Raw genomic sequence first — 12,013 nt, 5'->3', positions numbered from 1 at the left:
GACGCCCGGGCGCCGGAAGTTGTGCTCTCGGTGGACGGCGACCATCCTTGTGGGTTCCCTGTGGCTGCTCTTCCAATTTAGAAAGCCTCCCGCAACCTGTTCCTCGTCCCCGTTTGCAGATGTCTGCGATTCCCGCAGAAGAGAGTGACCAGCTGCTGATCCGACCCCTGTAAGGGACCAGCGAGAGGGAATGAAGCCACGGGTTGTGAGGCGAGGAGGGTACCCGGGTGGTTGGGCTGTTCAGTCGGCCGCAGCCGGCGCGCCTCTGCAGTCGGCCCTTGGTCCCTTGGTCCGCAGTTGCGGGCCAGGCCTCCGGATGCAGGGCTTTGGAGAACTGTGGATAGGAAGGGGCCTGCTCGGTTTCATGGGATTTTGCTTTTTCCAAGGGAGGAGAGTATGTGGAGTTGGGGGGCGGGGAAAGAAGGTCTGTGGGGCCGCTGGGCGCTTTCTTGTTCGCCAAAGAGTGGCAAGCTCTGAGGGAACCGGTGACGCCGAGCATGGCAGGATGAGAGGAGGACCTGGATAAGGCTGTGGCAGTGCGAGGAAGAACTAACCTGTTACCTCCAGAACTTGGTATTTGCCAAGATGGGAAAGGAAGTAAATTAGGGACTTGCTGGAGCTCCATTCTCCAACTCTGGGAGAATAAGGAGGGAAGAAAAAGCCGAGGTGTTAAGGACAAAATCTCAGCCCCTGACTGACCAGGAGAGGGCTGGCCTTTCACTGGAAATGGCCTTCTGTCAGAGAAGCACCTTACAGATCTGGAATGCTGCTTAGAAAGGGAAATATAAATGTGGAGGAACTTATTCTGTAAGTGAGCAGCTAGAATCCACAAACATGCTCACTGTTAGAAATGAGTCAGCACCACATGAACACGTGCCTTTTTCAAAAGGCAGAAATATTTCCTTTACATGTTCATTTAGTAAGGACTCCTTGAGCACCTACTGGGGACGTGCCCCAAGTTTGCCGCTGCTCAGTTCACACCTGTCCTCTCTTCCTGTGCTCAGCAAACACTGAGCAAGTGTCAAGGCCACACTGGGCACTAGGGATACAAATAAGACGGAGGGCTGAGTTAACTGGATTCACCCTTTTGGAGGGAGCTGCAGCGCCGCATGAAAAGTACCGGAAAGATAGTTTGGAGGAATAGCAGACTATCACTTTGGAGTCAGACCTGAAGTCCTATCTCTACACTATCGATTGCTAGGACAGCAACCTCACTGAACCCATTTCCTCCTGTGGAAATAGTATAGCAGTACTTAACTGTGCAGAGTAAAGCTCACGGTAGGTGCTCAGTCAATGGTGACTACTGTAAGAGTACAGATAGGCGTTGCACTAAGGCCGTGAGAGTGCAGAAGGGATTTCCAGCAGAGAGGAGAATGCCACCTCATGCATCCTGGAAATTATGATACGAGCTGAGGCCTAAAGAATGAGTAGGAATTAAAGACAGCTGAAGTGTGGGCAAGGATGCTCCAGGCCAAGGAAGTGGCACGTGTGAAAACGAGAGGGCTCTGTTTGTGGCCAGTCTCCCCATGGCTGCGGCTAGAAGATTAGCAGATGAGATGGTAGAGGCTGTCAGGGTCCAGCTTATGAAGGACATTGTGTAAGGATTTGGGGTCTTTATCACCAGTTATAGAAAGCCAAGGAAGGATCTTAAGCAAGGATGGGATGTGATGGAAATTATGTTTTAGGAAGATCGAAGATGCTCCTGGCAGCAGTGTAGCAAATGAATAAAAGGGTGGAACAAGGGACTTCCCTGGCGGTCCAGCGGTTAAGACTCCAAGCTTCCACGGCAGGGGGCACAGGCTCCAACCCTGGTTGGAGGAGCTAAGATCCCGCATGCCGCGTGATACAGCCAAAAAAAAAAAAATAGGGTGGATTAAGTGGAGAGAATCCAGTGGGATGAATTGAAATAAACCAAGTGATGAAGCAGTGAGAGCTTGGAATGAGTGAAATGAGCAGCAGTGGATTGGACAGAGAGAGGTTTAAGACAGTAAAGAAGTGAAATCTTCAGAACTTTGTAACCGATCAGATGTATTGTAAGGGGCCGTTGTTGGGGGAAAGGCAGTGTAGAGAGGAGTGTTAGGATGACACGGACTCCTAGGTAGGACAGCTGGTAAGTGGTTGTGTTATTCACTCCAGGAGTACAGGAGATGGGGCAGGTCTGGAGTAAATTTGGGAGTTTTATTGTTTTAAACAGCCTTATTGAGATTGAATTCACATCAGCACACTCATTTAAAGTGTACAGTTCAATGGGTTTTAATATATACAGTTTTACAACTATCACCACTGTCTAATTCCAGAACATTTTCATCATTCCGAAAAGAAGGCCTTATATATCCATTTACCTCCAACTTCCCCAGCCCTAGGCCACTACTAATCTACTTTCCATTTCTACAGATTATCTTCTTTTGGACATTTCATATAAATGGGTTACCGCCTTCTTTCACTTAGCATAATGTTTCCACGGTTCATAATTTGGGAGTTTTTACTCATTCAATAGGTATTTCTTTCATTCTTTTTTTTTTTTTTTCCTGGCCATGCTGTGGCTTGTGGGATCTTAGTTCCCCGACCAGAGATTGCACCCATGCCCTCAGTAGTGAAAGCACAGAGTCCTAACCAATGGACTACGAGGGAATTCCCACAATAGGTATTTCTTGAGGTTTACTGCGTGTCAGGCAGTGTAGCTAGCTGTACATCGGTGAATGAAATAGACAACGTCTCTGCTGTTATGGAACTCTCATTTTAATAGTTAGAAAAACCATAAAGAAGTAGATACAATAACTTCATGTAGTTTTAAGTGTTATTATAGAATGTTGTGAAGGGCAGATGAGGGGGTGACATTTGAACTGAGACCCAAACGATACACAGGAGCCAATTATGTCAATATCTGAGGGCAGAGCATTCCAGAAAGAAAGAAGAACAAGGGCAAGGGACCTGAGGTGTAAACTTGTTTGGCATGTTTGAATATAAGGTGCCTGTGGATGTCCCGGGAGAGATGCCAAAGCCAGGTGACTGACTGTTAGAGGTCTGGAATTCAGGAGGACAATCTGGCTACAGATACAAATTTGGAAGGTCCTCAGCATGTTAAAAATGTGACAATGAAGATCAGGAAGACTGAGAAGACGACCAAGGAGAGAACCCTTGGAATAACGGCATTTGACGGATGGGCAGAGGCAGCTGAGCAAAGGAAACTAAGGTGGAAAACCAGTAGGACAGGATGAAAGTGTGAAGTCAGTGAAACCAAGCTCGGAGAGGGACGGTGCAGGAGGGATGACGTGCTGCCGGGAGAACAGTGAGATAAGAACTGAAAGAGGGGCTGTTTGCGCTTAGCAACAAAGAGCTGTTCTGCAGGGAGAGTTTCAGAAGAGCGGTTGGTAAAAAGCCAAATTGCAGTGAGTTGAGTGAGTGGAGGTGAGGAAATAGAGGCAGAGGGTGTATGCAGCTTTTAGGAAGCGGGTAGGGAGACTAAAGGAGATTAGAATTAAGGGATTTTCTTTTGGGGATGAGCATGACTGTGGCATGTTTAAATGCGGTTGGTGAGGGAAAAGCCAATGATGTAGCAGGCAGGGGTCAGTTCCTCAGAAGGAAAGAGTGTGCAGAGTGTAGAACCATGGTAAAATGATTAGCCTTAGAGAGAGAGGTCTGTTCTCTGTTGCAGGAGAAATGGAAGGAGAGAAAGATGCGGGTGGGTTGGTAAGTTGAGGAAATTGACAGCTGAACTGTACAATTTTTTGATGCAGAGAAAGCCGTGCCTCGAGTGAAGAGTTAGGATAGAGGGTTGGAAAATTTAGGAACGGGGAGAAAGGTTGAAATAGTTACCACACTAACTGTAAGAGAAAACTGAGCTAGGGACACTTAAGAGGGAGCGCAGAGGGCCAGTTGAAGTGGAAGGCCAGGAATTCACAGTAGCACTGTGGTGGTCTGATTTTCTCTGGAGTAGGATCTCAGTTTGAGGATGCATCCATCTCATGTCTGTCTCCTAGCAGCCTATGCGTTCCTTGAGCTCAGTGTCTTGGTATTAGGCCTTTCCATATTCTAGGCACTTAATACAGTGCTTGGCAAATGGAAGCTGCCAGTGGTTAGGACTCTGTGCTTCCACTGCCGTGGCCCCAGGTTCAATCCCTGGTCAGGGAACTAAGATCCTGAAAGCCTCACAGTGCAGCCACACACACAAAAAAAACCTGCTTGATCTTGAATGAGTGGGTGAATCATGAGCTAGAATGGTTGGGGAGAGGCAGTCAGAGAAGGGGAGGGATTGGAAAAGCAGGCGAAGTTTAACTTAAAGTCTTATGGGAATTGGAAAGCAAGGCTGTTTCATTAATTTAAGAAGAAAGGAAATTAATTTGAAATACTTGGTATCAAATATACTGAAACAACAGAAAGTAGAAGGAAAAGGGAATGAGATTCACAGGTAGGAATAAGATAAGTCTATTTAAATTTAAGCTATTTGGTAAATGCATATTTTCATCTTAAAGAAAATGAAAGAATTTTTAAGTGCTGATGGGTTTTTACTTAAGTGCTAATTGAAGAGTCTTATTAAATAATCTGAATCACTGCTAGTTTACATGTTGAATACATCACAGTTTAACCGTAACATTCAGAAGGTTGGATTTAACCTTTGGGCTTCTCAGATCTATACCAGCTTCTCTCACAATTTTAACAACTGAAAGATCCCTGAACTCCCAAAGGTCACTTTTCATCTTTTCCCACATTGATGCTGTTCTTTGCTATCTTTGTAACTTTGTGGAACTTTTATCTGCCTCAAGTGAGTGCTGGCATCAGATGGAACATAGTTTAAGTTGTAAAAAAGTTTGAATTTATTGGGCTTTATTTTGATTGTTTTTCAGTCATTTTTATTTCTTCCTTTGAATGTTTACAGTGGAGCTGGGCAAGAAGTGGGAAGATCATGTATTATTCTGGAATTCAAAGGAAGAAAAATAATGGTAATTATTATTTTGTAGTCTGGTTAACAGTATGTTCCTGTCTGCCTCGGGTGTTAGGTCTTTTCTAGCTCGGTAGTTTTTTCTAGTTCAGTAGTTACCTGTTTAGCTCCCAGAATAATGTCATAGTTGGTATAGGTCGTCTGTGTAAAATGTTAATGTGGAAAACTAGTACACCTTCCACTTAGTAATTTGACAAAACATTAAGTAAACTGAGAAAATATATTCTAAGTTTGTAAAATTGTCAACTGGATCTCCTGATCTTTTGTATCTTCAAAGTCCCTCTTCCATTCCTGAAGGTCTGGCCAACCTAACTGCCCCACCACCAGTGGGAGACCCCAAGAAACTGGCCACCTGAACACATGCAGAGCTCCAGCCACCCCCGTGCGGTGTGCCAGTAGGGCCCTGGTCTGGCAGCTTAGGAACCTAAGTTAGCGCTAGGATACCTGGCCTTGGGCAAGTCAGTCTCTCCTCAGCCCACTTCCTTGACTGAGAGGTGGAGGGACTAGAAGAGCTGGTCTCCGTGGTCCTCATTAGGAAGGCGGTGCAGTGGCTTATCGTGGTCCTTTGGTCCCATTCCTCTGTTTCTCCCACTCTTAAAAGAACGGGCTTATGGCAGACACGTTCATCTCTTTAGTCATTTATTGTATTAATTGATAGGATATGACCAAAATGAGGATATAACCCCTTAATGACTGACTCTTCAGATTTTGCCTTCTAATACTTAAATTGCCCTGATCAGGGAAGTTTCCAGTTTCTAATCATTGTCTTCTCACAGTAGTCGCATCTGTAGTAGCGAATCTATAAACTTTAAAAATGTTCACCATTTCTGATATTAAAGTTCTTGAAAAAGAGTTCATTCGTTGTTATAGTGCCTACAAAAAGTAGCTGGAAAGAAGATGTCTTGTATTTTGTGTCCTGTGACTCTAAATGTGAGCTACAGTTAAATTTGTTTGGAAAGTTAGAGGTAATGGCGTATTTGCCCATTTAATAAGAATTGCATTCCAAATGCTTCCCACATGTATAGAGTCCATCCTGATTATGTATGGTGTGATGGGTCACTTATAATTATTGTCTATTTGTTGAATGAATTTTAATGTAATGTGGAGGAAATTATGATCTTTTTTCTGTTTCTTTCAGTTGGACTGTGGGATCCACCCAGGCCTAGAAGGAATGGATGCTCTTCCTTACATCGATTTAATTGACCCAGCTGAGATTGATCTCCTGCTAATTAGTCAGTAGGTTTTTTTCTTTATTAAGGACACTGTTTTTCAAGGACTTTCACCGTAAAGATCATTCTTTGCCAGATTTTAAGATTCTGGTGTTTTAAGAGTATTTTATACGAGGAATTATATTGCAGACATCTAAGTCTAAGACAACACACCATATCATCCTCACAGGTGAGAGAAGGTTACTATGAAAAACTTACTTTCCCATCTCTAGAGTGAGAAGAAGGTAACATATGCCTTGGATCCTTGTGAAACTTAAGACCAAGAAAGCTCTTTTGCAGAATATCTCCTGAGGCCACTGTGTTGTCACATTGTTCTGTGGGAACTTCACTTATAAACAGTGACATGTTTCAACTTTATACGACTAAAGCGCTTGTTATAATTTTAGCTGTTGAGAATAGGTTTGGCTCCATTTTGATGTTTAAAATATACTTTTAATATCCTTTTCTTACACTAGAACTAGATGCATTATTCCTTCCTTCTGTACATACCTATCCTTGGTGTTCTGAAGGTATCAGTATGTAATTGTTACATAGAACTTTTCTGTACAGTGAGTTTTATTACATAAAATACATGATGGATAATATTTTAAGAACTGACAGAAGCCCTTTGTTTCTTTTTAAGTTTCCATTTGGATCACTGTGGAGCTTTGCCCTGGTTTCTACAGAAGACAAGTTTCAAAGGAAGAACATTTATGACTCATGCCACAAAAGCTATTTATAGATGGCTTCTTTCAGATTATGTCAAAGTTAGGTAAATTACTTTTTTAGATTTATACATGCCCTTGGTTCTACACAATACATACGGTTCAAGATATAGACCATTTTGTGTTTTGAAATGAGATGTTTTCTTTCTGTTCACAAGGCTGTCATTAATTTAGTCATTCATCATAACAACTCATCAAATACCTGTTGTGTCCCCAACACCTCCTTGGCCTTAAAGTCTTTATGTAGTTTTTGCATCCTTTTAAATCTTTGCAATGTAGGTGAGTTATATGGTATGATAGCAATATTCTATAAATAGAATTTCATAATTTTATTAAAATTTAAAACAAAATACATTTTACAATGCTGTATACTGAAATCTTTTTTGGATGATTTGATCTAAGGAAATTGACTATCTTAATTGAAAAAGTTCTCTGGGGAAGTTTTCTCCAGTTGCAAGAGGAAAATCTACTCCTTTACCAGAAAGTTTGAAGGATTTTTATGATACCTATAGCACAAATGATTAGCCTTCAGAAGTTTACTGTTTAATATGTGTATTCCAAGAGTAGCTAAGATGCGATTTGTTATTCTTCTATATAAGTACAGAAGAATGGAACAGTTATCCTTAGTAGTAATTATACTGGTTAACACTTAAAGCTTACCATGTGCCAGGCACAGCCCTCAGTTCTTAATATATGTTAACTCATTTAATCTTCATATCAACCTCATGATGTAGGTTCTGTCGTGAATCCCATTTTACAGATGATGAGACTGAGGCACAGAGAGGTTAGGTAATTTGCCTGTGATGGTCACAGTAAGAGACAAAGCTGGGATTTGGACCCAAGCAATCTGGCTCCAGAGTGTGTGTCCTTAACCCCTACTCTCTCTTGCTTTTTTGGAAGTACGTTAGCATAATTTTCAGGAGAACACTTATGTTAGACTTTCTAACACGACCTTTTCTCTTTTAGAGAAATCTTTTCACATCCCAGAGTGAAAAACTCTGCATGGTTCAATGTATGTGAGTGAGTTTATCTCGCAAGAGTATTGGGGCAGGAAGAAAGGTTGAGAAGTACTAGCCTAAAGAGTACTTTGCCTTACTTTACTGTTTGTGCTTTGCTTAAAATCATGCTTTATAGCTACACACACTGAACATTTTTATTATAATAGCAGAGTAAAACAAATACACAAAAGGTCCAAGAGATTCTAAATAGCATAATATGTACAATATAATTTTAAGAAATATGTGGATATGTCATCCACAGATAATTTCTTTGAGTTCAAAGACTTGTAAAATCTTACCGTTAATTTTTGTTGTTGGCATCTTTAAAAATTTAGTAATATATCAGCAGACGACATGCTATATACTGAGACAGATTTGGAAGAGAGCATGGACAAAATTGAAACCATCAACTTTCATGAAGTGAAGGAAGTTGCAGGAATCAAGTTTTGGTGTTACCACGCAGGCCATGTCCTGGGAGCTGCCATGTTCATGATTGAGATCGCGGGCGTGAAGGTACGCTCTAGCTCGGGAATTTCCTGCTCACAAGAAATCAGTGCAGGGCTTTAAAGAATATTCCCTAAGACTAGCAAAGTGTCAAAACACTGAAACATAAGATAAAATTAAGTTGATACTTTTTCCTTGTAAATATCATAGTTCATACCCCCATGATAATAATTCTCTAATCATGATTAAGAAAAGAGAACGATAAGCATCTCAATAAAGTCCCCTCATGTTACCGTAGGATTAATTCCTTTTCAGTGTCCCTAGAAAACTGAAAGCTCTTTAGGGAAGAGCCTTCTTTGTGGCTGCATGCATTTAACATTGAAATACGTTTGGCATTCATGTCCTCTTGATATTCTGGGATTCACATATAAACCCCTAAAGAGGGTAGACTGCGTGAGTGAAAGAGGTTAATCAGAAAGGATCTTTCCAACCATCTTTGATGAAAAAGATTGATGGAAGTCTTGAAAAACTTGAGAAAAATGTAGGTGGACTAATGGATTTCAGGACTCACTTGTGCACCAGTTCTCAACTCTGGCTGCACATTAGAATCACTTAGGAAGCTTTCTAAAATACAGGTGAAGGACTTCCCTGGTGGTGCAGTGGTTAAGAATCCGCCTGCCAATGCAGGGGACACGGGTTCCATCCCTGGTCCATGAAGATCCCACGTGCCGCAGAGCAACTAAGCCCATGTGCCACAACTGCTGAGCCTGCGCTCTAAAGCCCGTGAGCTACAACTACTGAGTCCACGTGCCGCAACTACTGAAGCCCGTCCGCCTAGAGCCTGTGCTCCACAACAAGAGAAGCCACCACAATGAGAAGCCCGCGCACCGCAACGAAGAGTAGCTCCTGCTCGCCGCAACTAGAGAAAGCCATGCGCAGCAACGAAGATCCAGCGCAGCCAAAAATAAATAAAATTTTACAGAAATAAAATTTAAAAATAAAATACCAGTGAATCTGAGAGAATGACCTTGGCCTTTTATTTTTAAGTTCTCTGGGTGACTTTTTTTTTGGCCTCATGGCAAGGCTTGTGGGATCTTAGTTCCCCGACCAGGGATTGAACCCAGGCCCTCGGCAGTGAAAGCGTGCAGTTCTAACCACTGGACTGCCAGGGAATTCCCTCTAGGTGATTCTTCTGTGCAGCCAGAGTTGGGAACCAGTGCTATAGTGTAATAGTGTTCTAAATTTTTTGTAGCTGCTCATTGTTTGAAATTTTTACACAATGACTTGTGCTGCGTACTGCTAAACCATTTATTCTTGCCGCTTGCTCAAAAGCACAGAAAATAAGCAGAAAATAGCACAAATGCAAATCTAAAGTCACATTTCAAATTTGATGAAATTTGTTGGAGATAGGATTTTATCTTCTATCTAGATAGGTTTTCCATATACCTCAGTAGATTTCTTTCCTCATCATCATGACCTTTTTCTCTAAGATATTGAGCATATGTTTCAAGTTCATTAATATAGAGGTTATCTTTGTGGGCTGATTCTTGGAATATATTATTCCCATTAGTTAGGTTTAATAATTGAAACACTGGATGGTTTATGACTGAATTACTTTACACATTTTGAATCAGACACAAGCACTGCATCTAAATTCATCAGTTATAGGCCACTTTTTTCTATTGAACCTCACTTTCAAGAATTTATGAGCTGAACTATTTACAATAGGCAGGACATGGAAGCAACCTAAGTGTCCCATCAACAGATGAATGGATAAAGAACATGTGGCACATATATACAATGGAATATTACTCAGCCATATAAAGAAGCGAAATTGAGTTATCTGTAGTGAGATGGATGGATCTAGAGTCTGTCATACAGAGTGAAGTAAGAGAAAAACAAAAACCATATGCTAACACATATATATGGAATCTTAAACAAAAAAAAATGGTTCCGATGAACCTAGGGACAGGACAAGAATACAGACAGAGAATGGACTTGAGGACATGAGGGGGGGAACGGTAAGCTGGGACGAAGTGAGAGAGTAGCACGGACATATATACACCACCAAATGTAAAATAGATAGCTAGTGGGAAGCAGCTGCATAGCACAGGGAGATCAGCTCAGTGCCTTGTGACCACCTAGAGGGGTAGGATAGGGAGGGTGGGAGGGAGACATAAGAGGGAGGAGATATGGGGATATATGTATATGTATAGCTGATTCACTTTGTTACACAGCAGAAACTAACACACCATTGTAAAGTGATTATACTCCAATAAAGATGTTAAAAAAATAAACTTTGGCAAGAAGTGGCAAAAAAATAAAAACAGAGTGATCAGGGAAGCTGGTAGACTTATGAGTAATTTTATAATTGGTTTTACTTGAATGATCTGTTAGAAATGGCATGAAACTCCCATTACTTTCAGAATGTAAAGACTAGTGGTAGAAGTGTAACACGGAGAGGATCTGAAGATATTGAAAGTAAAATGGAACTCAGTAATTGTCCTTTTAGATATTAATGGAGTATAAAGTCTTTTGACCAATAAAAAAAATACTGCTGAGAGAAATTAAAGAAGACCTAAATAAATAGGTCTCTGAATTGGATGATCTCTACTTTCCTGTTCAGTGGATTGAAGCTACTCAAGAAGTACTTAGCAATTGCTTTTAAAAGATATCAGTTTGGGACTTCCCTGGTGGTCCAGTGGTAAAGAATCTGCCTTACAACACAGGGGACACAGGTTTGAGCCCTGGTCCGGGAAGATAACCACATGCCACGGAGCAACTAAGCCCATGTGCCACAACTACTGAGCCTGTGCTCTGGAGCCCATGAGCCACAACTACTGAGCCCACGTGCTGCAACTACTGAAGCCTGCGCGCCTAGAGCCCATGCTCCACAACAAGAGAAGCCACTGCAGTGAGAAGCCTGTGCACCGCAAAGAAGAGTAGCCCTCGCTCGCTGCAACTAGAGAAAGCCCGCACGCAGCAACAAAGATCCAACGCAGCCAAAAATAAATAAAAGAATTTATGAGCTAAAGATAGTAGTAAAACGAAGCCTTCCAAAATCCTAACTTCCTGGCTTTATCTTTTTCACAGCTTTTGTACACAGGTGATTTCTCAAGACAAGAAGACAGACACTTAATGGCAGCTGAAATTCCTAATATTAAACCTGATATTCTTATCATTGTAAGTATTACTGCCCTGTATTGTAATTAGTGTAATGTAAGCAGAATTTTTCTAATGGGAAAAAATATCATCTCATTTTCATAATATATGATCAGATATAAATGTGTCTGGGTTTTTAGTATGAAAATTCATTTTGGGGCCTCTCTTTGTAGTGCAGCTCCACTTTCTTGCTGTTAAATATATTAACTCTAGTCTAATATCAGAGATGATATGCTGTCTCCTGAATATTCTTGTCTAGGTTGATTACCTCAGATTTCTCGAGTATCTTAAAAGGTTGTGTAGAATGGCACGGCCCCACTGTCTTTGCCATGGTAACTGTCTTTTGGCCTGTAGCACCTGCTAACTTTATGTGTATGTTCTACTGGACTACTAGGTTACTAGTCTCAGAAAAATTTTAAAAATATTAACTGTACACGGAAGCTTTGGTGGAGAGGGGGTGATTGCTGAGGAGCAAATTAATAAATGTGCATTGGGCCTGTGGTTTATATAAGAATATCAAGGACAGTTAGTTCAAGG

General features: G+C 41.5%; 1 protein-coding gene across 6 annotated transcripts in view; it reads left to right on the top strand.

Annotated features, from left to right (window-relative positions):
* Positions 1–5: 5 nt before the first annotated feature.
* CPSF3 (cleavage and polyadenylation specific factor 3) overlaps positions 6–12,013 on the top strand; it is a 43,331-nt gene continuing 31,323 nt past the window's right edge. The window contains exons 1-6 of one of the 6 annotated variants that reach the window (XM_004274899.4): positions 6–169; positions 4,877–4,940; positions 6,078–6,175; positions 6,791–6,919; positions 8,206–8,383; positions 11,408–11,497. In XM_004274899.4, coding sequence (XP_004274947.1) covers positions 120–169; positions 4,877–4,940; positions 6,078–6,175; positions 6,791–6,919; positions 8,206–8,383; positions 11,408–11,497 — 609 coding nt within the window. In that variant the 5' untranslated portion in view covers positions 6–119. The other 5 variants (XM_033437478.2, XM_049695912.1, XM_049695911.1 and 2 more) reach the window with 5 other exon arrangements.

This window comes from Orcinus orca, chromosome 13, assembly GCF_937001465.1.
Source record: "Orcinus orca chromosome 13, mOrcOrc1.1, whole genome shotgun sequence".
In the NCBI taxonomy this organism is placed as follows: domain Eukaryota; kingdom Metazoa; phylum Chordata; class Mammalia; order Artiodactyla; family Delphinidae; genus Orcinus; species Orcinus orca.
This window is presented reverse-complemented; position numbering and strand designations above follow the sequence as displayed.